General features: G+C 45.9%; 1 protein-coding gene across 1 annotated transcript in view; it reads left to right on the top strand.

Moving 5' to 3' along the window:
* RUVBL1 (RuvB like AAA ATPase 1) overlaps window positions 1-12,219 on the top strand; it is a 35,155-nt gene extending 22,936 nt beyond the window's left edge. The window contains exons 10-11 of the mRNA XM_056853603.1: window positions 11,146-11,237; window positions 11,922-12,219. Coding sequence (XP_056709581.1) covers window positions 11,146-11,237; window positions 11,922-12,081 — 252 coding nt within the window. The 3' untranslated portion in view covers window positions 12,082-12,219. The remainder of the gene's footprint in view (window positions 1-11,145; window positions 11,238-11,921) is intronic.
* Window positions 12,220-16,255: the final 4,036 nt, after the last annotated feature.

Genomic DNA, 16,255 nt, shown 5'->3' with positions numbered 1-16,255 from the left:
CCGCACACCTTCCCGCCACCAATGGAGATCTTTCCTTTAAAACGGCTGGCTAAAGATTTTCGGGGGGGGGGAATTAATCCCTCTGACTGGCACCATCAGCCGCACGTTTTCCCCATGCCGCTCAGTCCCAGTTCACCTCGCCTCCCTCACAAGCCGTTCTACTGCGGGGTCTGCTTCTTTCCCCCTACCTTTTGTTATTTTCAGGGGCTTTGGGGGCTCTCCCAGCAGGTCCCACTCCTCCACCTCCCTGATGCTTGGTCTACACACTCCGCTCCTGCAGCTCTGCCGGGTAGGATTGTTCTGTTAATGCTGTTTAGATTTCTGCTTAGTTTCGGTTTGTTGCGCCCACCATTTTATTTCTGCTTCTTCCCCCCCTTCCTCCCGCTGGACATTTAGCTTGCTTTTTTAAGCTTGTGTTTAGTGAGAGTTCCGGACACTTTTTTACTCACCCTCTTTCAATCTGTTTGGGCGGTTGTTGTCTGTGCGCTGGCTGTTTGTTTCTTCTTTAAAGGTGAGTAAAAGAGGAAAGGGGGGGGAGTTTAGGGAGAAAAATGGCCGGCTCGGGAAAACCCAACCTCCACCAGCTTATTCCGAACCCGCTTGATGGCGAGACTCGGTTTGTATGGACCCCAATTTAATGAGGGAGGTACCTGTGCACCCCAAGGCTTCTAGACGTGCTAGTTGCTTTCCTTGCTGGCGAGGTTGCAAGCAGCTGAGCTGAAGCACAGCTACTCGACGGCCATCTTCACCCGGAAGTCACCATGTAGCAAATTATTAGCAGGTCAACCCCCCACAGATGTCAAGAGTGGAGAGGGAGAGATGGGGAGGCCACTAATGTTGAATTCTCTCGCGGCTGTCCTCAATTATAGGCCTGGTGGAATAGCTCTGTTTTACAGTCCCTGCGGAACTCCTTGAGATCCCGCCAGGTCCTGATATCACCAGGAAGACTATTCCACCAAGCTGGGGCCAGGGCCGAAAAGGCCATATTCACAGGGTTTTCAAAGCAAATTATATTGTACAAATACATGCCAATTGAATGCTAAGCCAGCCTCAGAGAAGTGCCATAGTGTCAGCCCTTGGCCCACAGAACCAGAAATCACCACAAAGTCATATAGAGTCCAAACAGATGGCTTTTACTGATCAAATAGGCATACAGTGCAAACGAATAAAATGACAGCTATGAGAGGCTCACTAGCTGGGAGATATTATAAGGCAGGAAAGGCGGGAGATTACACGCATGAATACAGTTTCCCAGGAGCTGAGTTCCCAGGCCTAGGTATGCGACCTTGGGGGGCAGACAATACAGCACAGAGACAGAGGCAATAACGAAACCGAGATAGCAGCCTGACATTCTGCTCCCCTCAAGGCCCCCTCCCAGTTCGCAAGGGGGCTGGCCTGTCCGGGTAAGCAATGTGAAAGGCGTCGACGAGGTCGGGGGCGGAGACATCCCGTGCGCGCACCCATTCGTCATAGGCAGGGGGGAAATGTTTCCAACGAACTAGATATTGCAGATTGCCATGGTGAATACGGGAGTCAAGGATCTTGGAGACTTCGAAGTGTTCTTCCCCCCCCACCATGATGGGTTGCGCAGGCGGTGGGTCCGGATGCCACCGTGGAGAAGCAACATGGGGTTTGAGGAGGCTTATGTGGAAAACAGGATGCACACGCCTCAAGGATTTGGGGAGAGCCAGTTCCACTGTGACAGGGTTTATGACCCGAGTAATGGGGAAAGGGCCAATGAATTTGGCGCTGAGCTTATGGCACGGTTGGGTGGAACGGAGATTTTTGGTGGAAAGGTAAACCAAAGCACCCACTTGCAGATCACCCCCGGGGGAGCGATGTTTGTCAGCTTGCGCTTTGTATTTACGTTTGGCCCGGTCGAGGTTGCTAACGAGCCAGGGCCAAGTGGTACGGAGGGCGTGTGCCCAGGAGGCAATGTCGGGGTTCCCCTCCCCCTCTACATCATCTGTAGGAGCGATGGGACTGAAATCTTGTCCATACACAGCAAAAAACGGGCTAAAACCTGTGGATTGATGCATGGCATTATTGTAGGCATATTCTGCTAAAGGTAACAGTTCCACCCAGTTATCCTGGTGGTAGTTAACATAACAACGCAAATAACATTCAAGTACAGCATTGACACGTTCAGTTTGACCATCAGTTTGAGGATGGTATGCACTAGACAATCCCTGTTCCACCCCCACCAACTTGAGGAAAGCTTTCCAAAACTTAGAAACGAAACCACTTCCGCGGTCACAAATTATTTTACGCGGAAACGAATGTAAACGAAAGATATGCGTCACGAAGAGGCGGGCCAGTTTCTGAGCAGAGGGGATCCCTGCGCATGGAATCAAATGTATTTGCTTAGAAAACAAATCAGTAACAACCCACAACACAGTTTTACCCCCACTGAGAGGGAGATCAGTCATGAAGTCCATAGCAATCACTTCCCAAGGTCTGCTGGGCGTTTCAAGAGGTTGTAGCAGTCCCGGGGGTTTGCCCTGCGATCGTTTCGCAGCGGCACAAACGGGACAGCTGCGGATGAAGGAGTCAATGTCGGAACGCATTCCCCCCCACCAGAACTGTCTGCGCAATAAGTGAAGGGTCTTCAGAAACCCAAAGTGCCCAGCTGTTTTGGCTCCATGAGCTAAATGTAAAACGTCCTTCCGGAGAGCTTTGGGTACATACAATTTTGAGTCTTTGTACCAGGACCCCCCTTGTTCCAAAACACCAGGAGGTAGGGTATGAGCGGAACGTTCTAAAAGGCACTGGTCCCGAAGGACAGTTAAAAAGGATTCGGAGATGGGGATTTTGGAGGGAGCCCCCCCGTCGGTCATGGAGATCTGAGAAACAGTTATAGGGCTAGTGCTTACGTGCGGCGGCGCGCAGACTGCAGGCGGCTGAGCGGTCGGAGGGGTAGGAGGGGCGGGAACTCCGGTCTGTTGCGGTGGCGGCTGGGCAGCCGGTTGGGCTGGCGGAGCTTGCGAGTTAGGGAAGGTGTGCTGATGCTGGGATCGGGTTTGCACAGCCAGCATAGGTAGGGCCCCACGTTGCATAGGGGTGAACAGAGAGTTGGTGGGTCTTTCGAGTTTTACCGGATATTGTGGTAAACGGGAGAGGGCATCCGCGAGAACGTTCTGCTTCCCAGGGACGTGCTTCAGGGTGAAACGGAACTGAGCAAAGAACTCCGCCCACCGTTGTTGTTTCGCCGATAGCTTATGGGACCCCGTGAGGGCAGCTAGATTTTTGTGATCGGTCCAAACTTCAAAGGGTACTTTAGACCCTTCCAAGAATTGCCGCCATAAAGTCAGTGCATGATGAACTGCAGAGGCCTCTTTCTCCCAGATGGGCCAGTTTAATTGAGCGTGCGCAAATTTTTTTGAAAAGTAAGCGCAAGGGTGAAGAAGACCGTCCGGTCCTTGCTGGAGGAGAGCCCCTCCCATGGCTACATCGGAAGCATCGACTTGCACAATGAATATTTGATTTGGGTCTGGGTGCCGTAGCACCGGCTCCGAAGTGAAGAGGCGTTTGAGGGCCAGAAAGGCGGCTTGGCATTGCTCAGTCCATAGGATTTTTGGGGAGGGCAAGGCAGCCGAGCTTACTTTTCCCTTAGTTTTCAGCAGGTCCGTAATGGGTAGAGCCACTTGGGCGAAGTTAGGGATGAATCCCCGATAGAAGTTTGCAAATCCCAGAAATTGCTGTACTTGCTTACGGTTGGTGGGGGGAGTCCAATCGAGGACGGCTTGGACTTTGGCGGGGTCCATGCGAAGACCTTGGTGGGAGATGATGTATCCCAAAAACGTGAGTTTGCTTTGGTGAAATTCACACTTAGCTAGTTTAGCGAACAGTTGATGGTTACGCAGGCGTTGTAGAACTTCCCTGACCAGAGTCACATGCTCGTCCACAGTTTTCGAATAAATGAGAATGTCATCTAAGTAGACCACCACCCCACGATATAGAAGGTCATGTAGGATTTCATTGATGAGTTGCATGAAGACCCCCGGGGCCCCTTTTAATCCGAATGGCATTACAAGGAATTCATACATTCCGAAACAGCTAGAGAAGGCAGTGAGGTGTTCATCTCCTTCGCGGATACGGACTCGGTAGTAGGCTTCCACCAAGTCTAATTTAGAGAACATACGGCCTTCCTGTAATTGTCCCAAAATATCCGATATTAATGGGATAGGATAGGCGTTGGTCTGGGTAACCGCATTGAGCTTTCTGAAGTCAATGCACAGGCGAAGGTCGCCCTCTTTTTTCCGGACGAAAAACGCGGGGGCCGAGTTTGGGGCATTCGAAGGGCGAATGAACCCTCTGGCGAGGTTTTTGTCCAAAAAGTCCCGGAGGACAGTGCGCTCGGAAGCGCTCATAGGGTAAATCTTACTTTTGGTTAATGTGCAGTCCTTTACTACTTCAATCGCACAGTCTGAGGCCCGGTGGGGGGGTAAGGCATCACATTCCCTAAGGTCGAAGACATCTTCAAAGTCCCGGTATACAGCGGGTAGAGCCGGTGGTACTGGGGCAGTAGAGGTTAATGCTGGAACGGGCGGAAATGGCAGAGCAAAGTTTTGCCGATGCTGGTCGCAGGTGGGACTAGCGAAAGAGATAGTGTTTCTTTCCCAATCAATACTGGGACTATGTCCTTTAATCCAGTTAATTCCCAAGACCACTTCAAATCGGATAGGGGCTATAGTGAAGTCTATTTGTTCCCAGTGGGAACCAATTCCCATTGCCACCCCCATGGTGCGGTGATCAACTGGACCCCCCTGGAATTGGCTCCCGTCCATTTGAGCAAATTGGACTGGGGCTGGTAAAGCCTCTGAGTCGGCTCTGAGTGCAGCAAACGTGGCTTCGCTTATGAGAGTGCGACAGCAACCGGAGTCAATTAGTGCTTTGACGGGGATTTGTGGACCTCCGTTAAGTTGTTGTAAAACTGCATCCACGTAGACGGTGGAGTCCACTTCTTTGATTTTGGTAGGAGCATTCGGTTTGATAGGAAGATCCTGAGAGGTCTGTGGAGATGCTCCATTCACCACAGACCGGAGCCGTTTTTTGACAAGTCGAGGGGAGATTCCAGGTTTAAGGCTGGAGAAATCCAAGGGTTTTCCTCATCCGAAGAGGGAAAGCTGTCCCCCAATGGGGCACTTGTAATCCGAGACCCGGCGGGGTCGTTGGAAGCAGGCAGGGAGGCTGGGTCCCCGGCATGGAGTGCGGAGGGTGTGGGCCTTCCCGGAGCTGCGCTGCGGGTGGCCGCGGTGCCTCTGCGTGGTGGACGACCTCGGGCGCGGGTTGTCGTGCTGGGACGAAATAATTCCTGGCGGCGTGGGCAAACGGCTGCAAAGTGGCCCATTTCTCCGCATGTAAGACAGGCACCCCTCTGAAATCGGGCTTCACGTTCCTGGAGCGGACGTGGGGGATTTCGTGGGACGAGCAGTGGTGCCTTGGGTTGAGGCTTTTGGGTGCCCTTCTCCTTGTGCTTTTGACGGACGAGAGAAATAAAGCGGCGGCGGCTTTCCACTTCCTTGGCTAATAGGATCCAGCCTTCGAGGGTATCGGGATCGCCCCGCATGTAAGACCAGTTCAGAATGTCAGGATGCAAGGCTTCCCTGAAATGATGGATTAGGGTGGTCTCGGGCCAACCTACAATTTTACTTGCCAGTCGCTGAAATTCATCGGCAAATTCCCGAACTGTAGCAGAGCCTTGTTTTAATTGTAAGAGTTCCGTTTTGGCTCTTTCCCCCAGGAAGGGGTCCTCAAACCTCCTTCTCAGGGCAGTCATGAAGTTGTTGAGGGAACGAATCGCACGAGAGCGGGTGTCAAACTGGAGGACCATCCAGTCAGCCGCTTTGCCTGTCAGGAGGGAAGCTACGTACCGCACCCGGCTATCTTCCGTGGGGAAAAGTTGACCTTGTTCTCGCATATAACTGTCCACTTGATGCAAGAAACAAGGCAAAGTCTCAAGAGATCCGTCATACGTAGTCCTCAATTTGAGTTGCTTCCAAGGGCCGGGCGCGGGTTGACCCGGTTGCACGGGTGGTCCGGGCGGAGGAGCAACAGGAGCTCCAGGAGGCAAGGGTGGAGCAGGCACATTAGCAGGTGGTTGCACGGGTGGTCCGGGCGGAGGAGCAACAGGAGCTCCAGGAGGTAAGGGTGGAGCAGGCACATTAGCGGGTGGTTGTACGGGTACCCCCTGACCCGGTATCGGAACGGGCTGTCTCTGAGCTATCAGGGTTTGTTGTAATTGCCTGTTCTCTTGAAGCATAAGTTCCATTACTTCCTGGAGTTGATCAACACGGTCGGAGAGCTCCCGATTCTGGGCTCGTAAAAGATGAACCTCCTCACTTGGGCCACCAGTAAGATGAGGCTTACTGGTTCGGAAGCTCGTGGCCCATTGAGAGCTATCCCCATATAAATCCTCGTCTTCAGACTCATCTGAGTCTCGACGTCGGTCAGCCAAACGGCGTGCGCGTTGGGTCGCACGCGACGGGACAAACGCCGGGGAAAAAGTTAGACCTGATAGTCCCAGTACATAGTCCTTGGGGCGCGTGTCCACGTTCGCCTGATTCCTAATCCTTGCTGCAGCCGCCCTGGCTGCTTCCGCCGCCTCTCTCTCTCTTGCGACCCTAGCCGCTTCGGCGGCTTGCTGATCCGCAAGAACTTTGGCGTTCTCAAGTCTTAGGGCAGTCTCTGCCGTAATGCGCGGCAAAAGTTCTGTCTCGAGGAGCAAGAGTATGGGGTCAGGTTCCCCGCCCAGCAGAGGTTGTACTCGAACCGCCAGTGCGGATGCCTCGGCTCCAAACGTCGGGGTCAAAACTTGAGCCAAGGTGGCTACCGGGGTGTCCTTTGTACATTCCACAAGGAGAAGAGCGGTGCTAATAGCGACTCGCTTGGCCTCAGCCTGGCAGCTGGCCGTATCCGGGATCAGGGAAAAACCCTCCGGCGGGGCTCCCGCCATGGTAGAAAGAGTTTGTCGAGAAATAAGATTATCCAAAAGTCCAGTTAATATTTGTAAATCCTCAGTCGCCAATCGGGCATCGTCCAGTAATTGATCCAAGTCCTGAAGATCTAAACGAGCATCAGTATCCTCCGATGTTAACATCCAGAGACGTCCTGTAAGAGATTGCCACTGCGCCTGTACCAGTCCCCTCAAGCGGCAAACCTCTCGGGTCGTCCGGAAAAGTTCAGCGATTAAGTCTTGTAACAGAGTAGGGTCCTCTGAGAAGGGCTCCAGGGTAGTAGATCACCTGGAGAGCTGCACAGCTCCCATCCAAGTGGCAGGCGAACCCCCCTGGGCTCCAGCCTGGCTAGGAGAACGGTGAAGATGAGGGATATAGCTGTCATAATGTCAGCCCTTGGCCCACAGAACCAGAAATCACCACAAAGTCATATAGAGTCCAAACAGATGGCTTTTACTGATCAAATAGGCATACAGTGCAAACGAATAAAATGACAGCTATGAGAGGCTCACTAGCTGGGAGATATTATAAGGCAGGAAAGGCGGGAGATTACACGCATGAATACAGTTTCCCAGGAGCTGAGTTCCCAGGCCTAGGTATGCGACCTTGGGGGGCAGACAATACAGCACAGAGACAGAGGCAATAACGAAACCGAGATAGCAGCCTGACACATAGTTAAAACAATGCAAATATTAAAAACAACACACATCTGCTGACTGGAAAAGCACTGATACATGTTCTATCTATAGAAGACATTATACTAGCATTAATCACCGGTGAACCAATTTCTGAGTTCACCACATTTCTTTAAACTTATAATTCAGCTGTTACACTCAAGTGTACAAGAACCTGCAGGTATTTTAATTTTTCTGTCCTTGCTCAGTTTGAAACAGAACCACTCCATTTTAGCACTTTGGAGAACGTTTGTAAACTCCTGTGGTTGGTCTTCTGTCTGCTCTTTGCGAACTGTATTCTTTTAGCTTGACACTCTGTGTTTCAACTTATCAAGACAGTACTGCAAATTCATTTACACTTCCCAGTGGAGTTCATAGCTATAACAACATTCCAGCATTGCAGTGTGACATTTCTTAAGTTCCCAAGACTATGCTGTGAGGTCCTTATCAATGTATGGAGTCTTGATTATAATCCGTGTATACTATTAATAGTCATCATGCCAATCATTCCCCCCCACAATCTCATTAGTGTTTGGATACTGTGTACTGACATCACACATGAGCCATTATGATTTATTATGTCAGTTCTTCATATTGTTTAGGAGATTGTGTCAGTGGCAGAAAACATTGTCACCAGATAATGGCCTCTGCTGCTGGATAAGTGCAAGGTGAAGCAAAGGCATTTATTGAATGTAAATGTGCCAGCAAAGCTTCGCTTCTTTTGATATGAGGCAGCTTTTGTGTATTGCTCCCCCCCCCCATTTGCTATAGTATCGAGATTCTTAGATTTTTTTATATATCTGAGAATATGCACCAGGATGAATATTACAGTAGAAATGGCTGAGGCTAAAGGAAACTTAAAAGTTCCCATGTTTTCAAAAAGCCTGACGGTTCAACTAGGGTAATTTCACCTGCATTTTATCTTGCTCTTTCATGCACAAAAAGGGAGAGGAGATAGCAATTATTATTTCATGGGTTTGTTGTTGTTGCGCTCAGGTCAATATATGTTTATAAAAATATGCAAACTGGACTGCCCTGAAGCCTCCCGTGAGGCCATCAAATGATTACAGATCTAGTTTAGAAGTTTGGCCCAGGATCTTTCTGGTGATCTGCCCGTCTTGCTCACAAGCAGGGGATTTGGAGAAATTGCCACTGTCCTGAACTCACAAGAGCCGCAAGCTCTTGCATTGAGTTCAGTGTTATGATATTCAGTACTTTCTTAACACAAAGGTTTCTTCCTGGGGCTTCTGAAATGAAAGCTCTGCTATTAAGGGGTGTCTCTCACTTTTACAAGGAAGGAGCAGTAAAGCTCTCCAGTAAAAGATGCACCACGATAACAAACCTTAACTCAGTTTTATAACCACTGGATTTTTGTTAGATCTGAAATCTGGTTCATTTTTAGTGATTGCCCTATTCATATTTCAATAAAGCTTACAAATGTCAGCCCAAATCTGGTTTTGATAAATAATATGTTGGAATATGTCCCATTTTGTACTTTGTTTGGACAGGGTTTGGATTATTTTGTATTAACAGTAAGAGATGAAAAAGTTTCCCTCTGTAACTACATGAAAACTGTCCGCTGTCAATTGGATTATGGAGATAATGGGTTGGGTCCTAACTCGTAGAAATAACAAATATTTGCAGACTCCCCCCCCCCCCCCGTACTACTGCAGCCTCTGCTTGAGGGTCAGGGGACTTTCCAGAACAAAATGGCATGTGGCACCTGGGAGTTAAAAGAAGGAGGTGCACCTGGGAGTTAAAAGAAGTTGGTCCTTCAGGTTAAACCAACCTTGCTAGTTGAAGATGGGTTTTGCCTAATTCTTTCTTATTCCTTTGGCCCTCCATGCCACATGGCATTTTGTTAAGAACTGTCACCCAACCTTCAGCACAAGCTTTCGGGAAGGAACAGAAAGCTGCAGGCAGAAGGCAGGGATGGTCTGCTTCTGTTGACAGTATTTAGGATCCAGCCCAATGAGCCTGTTAAAAAGTGTTCTTTGTGTGGCTTTGCGAGCTTGCAGGATGATGATATATAATGCTGAACTTCTATCATGTCAGAGATATTTGGTTCTCAAATGAATCCTTGGAGGGGCTTATACTTTGGTTGGTTTGTTTTGGTTGCATGAAACCTCCCCCTTCCCCTGTGGTGGACTCAGTGTGGTTGATGATAGGGTGCTTCTTCATTATGGCACCTAGTAAACTCTACTGTAGAAAAGTTTGCTGGCTTCAGCGTCCTGTCCTCTTTTCACAATGGAAGCAGGAAATACATACGCCAAAAACGTCTTAACAAGTTTCCCTTCACGTGTTCTTCATCCTTCTTCAGCAGGATGCTTTCGGAGTTGGAATTCATCTTGCAGTGTCAGGTGCAGTCAAGTCAAGTTTGCACACACACCCTTGCGTTGTTTTTTTTTAAACTCCTATGAGGTTTGGGGGCTCCAGATTAAGAAACCAATCCTACATTCCATATGGGCATCCAGTTCTTTTGATCATGGCCACAATGTGTTTGTTCTTCTGGAGGGGATATCAGTACTGAATATTGGTTAGACATTCTGTTTGAAAACAAGAGATTATACAAATGTGCAAGGTTTCTTAATCTTCCGTTTTCTGTCAGTTTCTGAGCACTCCAAAAGCTTCTTCAAATACTAATGTTTTCTTAAAAAACGGCTGCATGCTTTGTCAAACCCCCAATTCCGCGCTTGTTCCCCGCTTTCCCCCCTCTCCCCCCTCTTGCTCACACTGATTCCCTTGGTGCATTTTTATGGCTTTAATTTAAACGAGTGCTTCTTGATATCTTGTTTACAAAGCTGCCAAAGTGAAAAATACCTGTATTATATGAGGCTCGCAGTTCCAGAGTTATCTCAGCAGTACAACACAACATCATTATCCAGTCTGCCCCTTATCACTCAGCTGGTAATACGGACTGCAGGGAGCCTGGTGCCACTTTTGTTACAGCTCTATACACTCAGGCTTATTGGTGATATCTTCTTCTTGTTCTCCAACTTTACAAAGATCTTCAAACTGGTACAAGCCAGAGACTGTTCTTGATAGATTAGATTTATCTGAGTGGTTTTTGTAGGAGTGGGTGAACTTTATAACTTATTTATTTATTTTGCCATCTTATGTGTCAAGTGGCTAAAAAGTCCAGCAAGAAGTTGAGTAGCTGAAGGACAGCTGTAGCTGTGGCTTTCTGAAGGAAGTATACCATTGCAGATGCGATGTTGAGTTTGATCTGTGATCCTCTGGACCTAACGGTGTATACCCCTCCCCCGCCTTGCAGTTTTGGAAAGAAAAGACCTTCTAAGTGAATGCCCCAAAAGTTTTGTCATTTCTACCACTGGAGGATTAAAACTTTTTCCAGTTATGGCTCTATTCCAAGTGAGATGCGATAAAAGTAAAAATTTAAAGCAAGCTCATATTCCAGCTAGGTTTTTATATCCATCCATTTTTAAGGAAGGTGTTCTAGAGTTTAAACTGTTAAGACAGCATTTCTCCGCCTTACTTTCCCCCTCCCCCTTTAGATCATAAAGCTTCGCGCCCAAACAGAAAGTATTAATATCAGTGAGGAAGCACTGAACCATCTTGGGGAAATTGGTACCAAAACGACTTTAAGGTAAGCATGTCCATTGTGAATTTGTGATAAAGACTCGGTTTGGAAATGGTATAAAGGGAGCCTTCTCCAGAAATGAAGGTGGCCAGAAACAAATAGCTATAGAGTAACCATCAACATTGTTGAGTTCCAGTGACTTATTAAATGCATATTAATCACAAGGCTTAGAGTTCTACCTGCTCTGTGTAATCCATTGTCATCCCAGGGACATTGTCTCTCTGCACTGAAGATAGAGTCTAATACTATGGTAATGCTGTGCAATACTTGGAGGACCAATATCATAAGAACTATACAATTGTTTCACCCAGCCAAACTGGTTCTGACGTTAACATTTCTCAAGCTACATTCTCCCATGATGACAGATTGTTTCTGAAATGCATCTGTTTTCAGAAGTAGTTTTGTGATACAGCATTTGAGCACAGGGAACAAGTGTTATTGAAATGGGTAAAATAAAACATCAGACTGTCTGCAAATATACCTTAAAGTACCTCTTTGGATCTGGGCCCAGATATTGTTTTAATGTTCCATACTGGAAGAATGCAGTGGATGGACATTTTGGGGAAAGTTAACATGTTCATCATGAAAAATCTCTGTGCCTCCCTCTCTCTCTCTCTTGCAATTTTCTCTAATGTTCATGTTTTTAGCTGTTGTGTTAACTTGGCATATGCTCTTTTTATTTGGCCATAGGTACGCTGTGCAGTTACTCACGCCAGCCAATCTGCTAGCAAAAATAAATGGAAAAGACAGCATAGAAAAGGAACATATTGAAGAAATAAATGAACTGTTCTATGATGCTAAATCATCAGCAAAAATCCTGGCTGATCAACAGGAGAAATACATGAAGTGAAGCCATTTGTTCCCCTTTTGTAGTCTTAAGAGTCTCATTTTAACTCAAAGTGCTTGAAAGAAAAGCAAGCAAGAGAAATGTTGATTTTCAACTGAGAAGTATGTGAATACAAAAACACACTTTCATAGTGGGATGTAGAATAACCTGGGTTCCTACTTCATATAGATGTTGGGATGGGATGAAATGATCTCTCAGACTGTGGTACCTCAGTGGTTCCTATGTTGTGTGCCTGTATGATGAGGGTGCAGATTGGCACATCCTTGTGTTCTCCTTTTGAATTTGATTACTAAATTGCTTAGAGCTGAACAAGATGACCATCTATTTCTTTATGGATTTTGTTTTTAAAACACCTGGGGGAAAGGATGGAATTTTTAAAAAAGTTTGACTAATAAGCAATGTTTTGGTATGTGTCAAACCTGTGGTTTTGTCAAAAACAATCCTGTAAAAATTGGGCTGTTACTGTTGTTCTCTGGAGCCAAAAAAACAGAAGACATTTATTTGCATGCAAATTTTTTGCTTTGTTTTATGTTGCAAAGAAAACACAGCAGTCTTTAATTGCTAAACAACAAAACTTGTGCACAGTGTCATGCTCTATGAATCCCTCCGCCATCAACCTTCTCCAACTACATGTGAAAATGTATTTTGCAAGGGACTAGGTGTAGCCTCTGACCAACCGTAGGCCAACAAGAGGCCTGACAGCTTTGTTTTTCTTGATTAACTGCAATTTGCCAGTCACCTGGGTCAAGCTGCCACATAATGGGCAAGTTGTATTTTCCATGGAGCTATGCTGTATTCATTACAGGGCTATGACAGATGTACATGTGGCTCTTTCGCCAGTCTCACACTAGTGCAACGATGGAGTGAAAGGATGAAGCAGAAGCATGACTAATGAAGCTGGCATAGAGCAGACAGCCGCTTGGGTAGCTATTTTTATGAAACTGGACTTGGATATAAAAAGCAAACACAGTGGTTGTCCTCTTTCACTCTTTTAAGTGCTAGATTGTTCTAAAATTAAAGTTGGTTGGGAGCACGGGGGCATTTAGTCCAAGCCCTGCTCAGACAGGACTGGACTTTTATCTGTCAATCTCTCAGATTAGCCTTCATAATGTAATCTACAGTGTAAGTACCAAAGGAAGCAGTTGCATGGCAGGAAAGTGCTAATGGAGCAGATAATTTGTAATGACTCTCGCAGATGTGCCCAAGGTTCATGGGGCTCTCCAGTGATGCACTTTTGGAGTATCAACTTCTCATTTCAGAGAAGTTATTTTCTAACCCTCTTGGTTTTAAGACAACCGTAGGCTTTTAAGGAGCCGCCACAGTCCAACACAGAATCAAATATGTTTGACATTATTTATTCAAGTGAGGTTTTTAGGCATTCTTAATCCGATGTTGGATTGTGGGCAGCAATTTACAAAACAAAATTTAGCAGGGGAGACCCTGCATGTTTCCTTGACCATAGCTCAAGCCTTGTAAAGAGAAAGAAAGGGTGGCAACTCATTGCACTCCAATTAATGTTACATCACTTTGAAAACAGACATTGCTTATTGCACGCATGATTTATTGTAAAACCATGAAGTATATACTGCTGCTGAACATACTAAATTAAGATCTCAGTGCCCTTCTGCTATGCAGCTAATGTTTCCATCATGTTTTGCTAGCCAAGTCCTTTGAGGATCTAACACATTCTTTAAAGTAAAATATAATAGCTTGTCATATAGCTCTAATAGTTCCTTATGATTAAGTCATCTGCCTCTGATCCTTCTTCCTGCAGCTTAAGCTAAATGGCAGCAGATCAAATATTTTGTGAATGATACTGGGAATAAGGGGAGCAGATCTGCTTTCTTAAAAACTGGATTCCCTCTCCAAAACTACAACATTGCCTTTGAAGGCTGTCTTGGTTATAAAGAATTCTGTGACGCTACAGCTATGAAGCATTCGCTTCTGGATTTGAAAGGATTTCTCATAAAACGTCATATATGGTGCCATTGGGAATTTCATTGCCTTCTAAAAATATCCCTAAAACTAGAGAATGACCATGCAGTAGTGGTTAGAAACTACTATCGCCACTCATTGCTATGTCACCCTCAGTTACAATCTTATCTTGGATCTATTTGCATGTTCTAAGCAGCAGTGAGTAACTTGTGCTTCCAGGTATCATGGAAACAGGAACCTTGTACATATTATATCCCCCATGGTAAGACGTGAGCTTTTAAAATGTGTAAGGAATTACATATCTCATCTGCAGTACCCCTTACTGCATCACCCAGGAATGCAAGTAATTGATGTTTCAACTCTGCTGTTTCTAGACCCCGCAAAGCAGCCAACATACTCATAACTCATTCACCAATGTGGAGATGGTATGTTGCATACAAAATCCACAAACACACAGCATTAACATGTAGGTCATCTTTCATAGGCAGTGTGTTGGAAAACAGATTTCTTTCCCTTGCAGGTGTGGAAGAAACAATTTACCATGATTAAAACGGGCAGGACCACTTGAGGCCAGACAGGATTGTTTCCCAGTATGTATCTCACCTATGTGCCACCAGCTGGCCATTAACTTCCTTAGAGTAAAGGCTCACTCCCAAACTTGATGGAGGCCGTGAGGGGTTGGTGACAGAACCATGTCGCTTGCAGTGTTGTCTACGGAGGACTTGAACGTTGAGGACATGGGGGGACTATTTCTTCCTAAAAAAGGGCCAGAACAGTCAATATGAAGTTGACCTGTCAGTTGCTGTGTCTTGGAAATGTGTCAAAAAAAAAAACACTAAAAATGTTTTCCAAAGCTGCTGAATTCTTTATGATCACAAAAGAAAGCAAAAGCAGAATCTTGGGGGGGGGCTTACCTCACCCAAGCACATTTATAGTCCTCCAGATTAGCATGCACAACTAGAATTTAAAACTTGGGATTATCCAGTGAAACTGACTTCTTAGTATCTTTTCTCTGCAGCTGGTCATGGCTTGATCCAGTCCAGTCGAGGTCACTTAATTTATAGTCACAGCACATCCAACTTAGCGTACCTCCACAAATGCAAAGTGATATGTATTGATGCTGGTAGTGAGTTGCCCTTGTTCATCTAGGGAAGTACACAGAAGGGTGGCCTTCTGCCATTTTTTTTACATGGCTGAGAATCTACATGCTGATATTGTAGAGTAAGTGATGGACAGTATGTTTGCAGGCCCCCAAAAAGGAACCAGTATATTAGAGGTTAGTGTAATTAAGACGTATATTAGTGCTTTTTACAGTCACATCTAGAAGTATTCTTTCTCCACTGATAAAAGTGGAATTGTTTTTATTTGATAATCCAATTAAATACATGTCCCATTCAAATTATTCCTTATATTGAACAGCTCAAGAAAACCGGTGCCCCACTACAAAAAAACAGTTAACAGCTGTAAAATGTCTAGCAAGGGCATAAAACCATGATATAAAGAGCTAAAGAAATCCCTGAATGCTAAATGGTACCTGAATGTTTATCTGGTCTATTAAGTGACGCTCATCAGAATTATTGGTGTCACAGCTATGCCCATGAAAATAGCCATCATATAACTGATAAAAAACAGTTCGATTGAAATTGTAACAGTGCTTAGTACTAAAGCTGTGATTTTCATTTAAAATCAATAATCAAAATAAGTGTGTTCATAGAAGGCAGGGTGATCTAGCAAAAAAAAAAACCCATCTTGCTTGGTTAAGGTTTATTATTAAATGCGGAAAAATCACAGCATTATTTTAATTCAGTTCTGCCCATTTTCCAGAAGTGCCGCACTTATTGCATTAATCTTCTCAGCGAAGTTTTTACGACCGATTGCCTGCAGACTATGAGAAGTTTCTCCATCCATTACCCACAGGGAAACGGGCCCTGCTGGGTAGGAAAATATTTGTTACATCTTATCAGGGTGACACATAATCTAACAACAATTACAGCAGCCCCATATTTTGTACTATTTCAGTTTCAGTGTGAAAAATAGTTCCAATATTAAACCGGGAGTGGGTGTGAGCTATAGTAACCAGTTGAATATTATAAGCTCGGCAGTTGTGATTTTCCTTTAGGTTGTTGGTCTCATCATTATTGGGCTCCTGCCGTAAGCAAGTGAATACTCATAAATCCAGCATACGTGCCCCCTATGCAAATGACAGTGTGCACCAGGAAAGCGGCTTGAAGGATGATTATAT

The sequence above is a fragment of the Euleptes europaea genome, chromosome 1, assembly GCF_029931775.1.
Source record: "Euleptes europaea isolate rEulEur1 chromosome 1, rEulEur1.hap1, whole genome shotgun sequence".
Taxonomy (NCBI): domain Eukaryota; kingdom Metazoa; phylum Chordata; class Lepidosauria; order Squamata; family Sphaerodactylidae; genus Euleptes; species Euleptes europaea.
The sequence above is the reverse complement of the archived record's forward strand: the minus strand, read 5'-3'. Positions and strand labels throughout refer to the sequence as shown.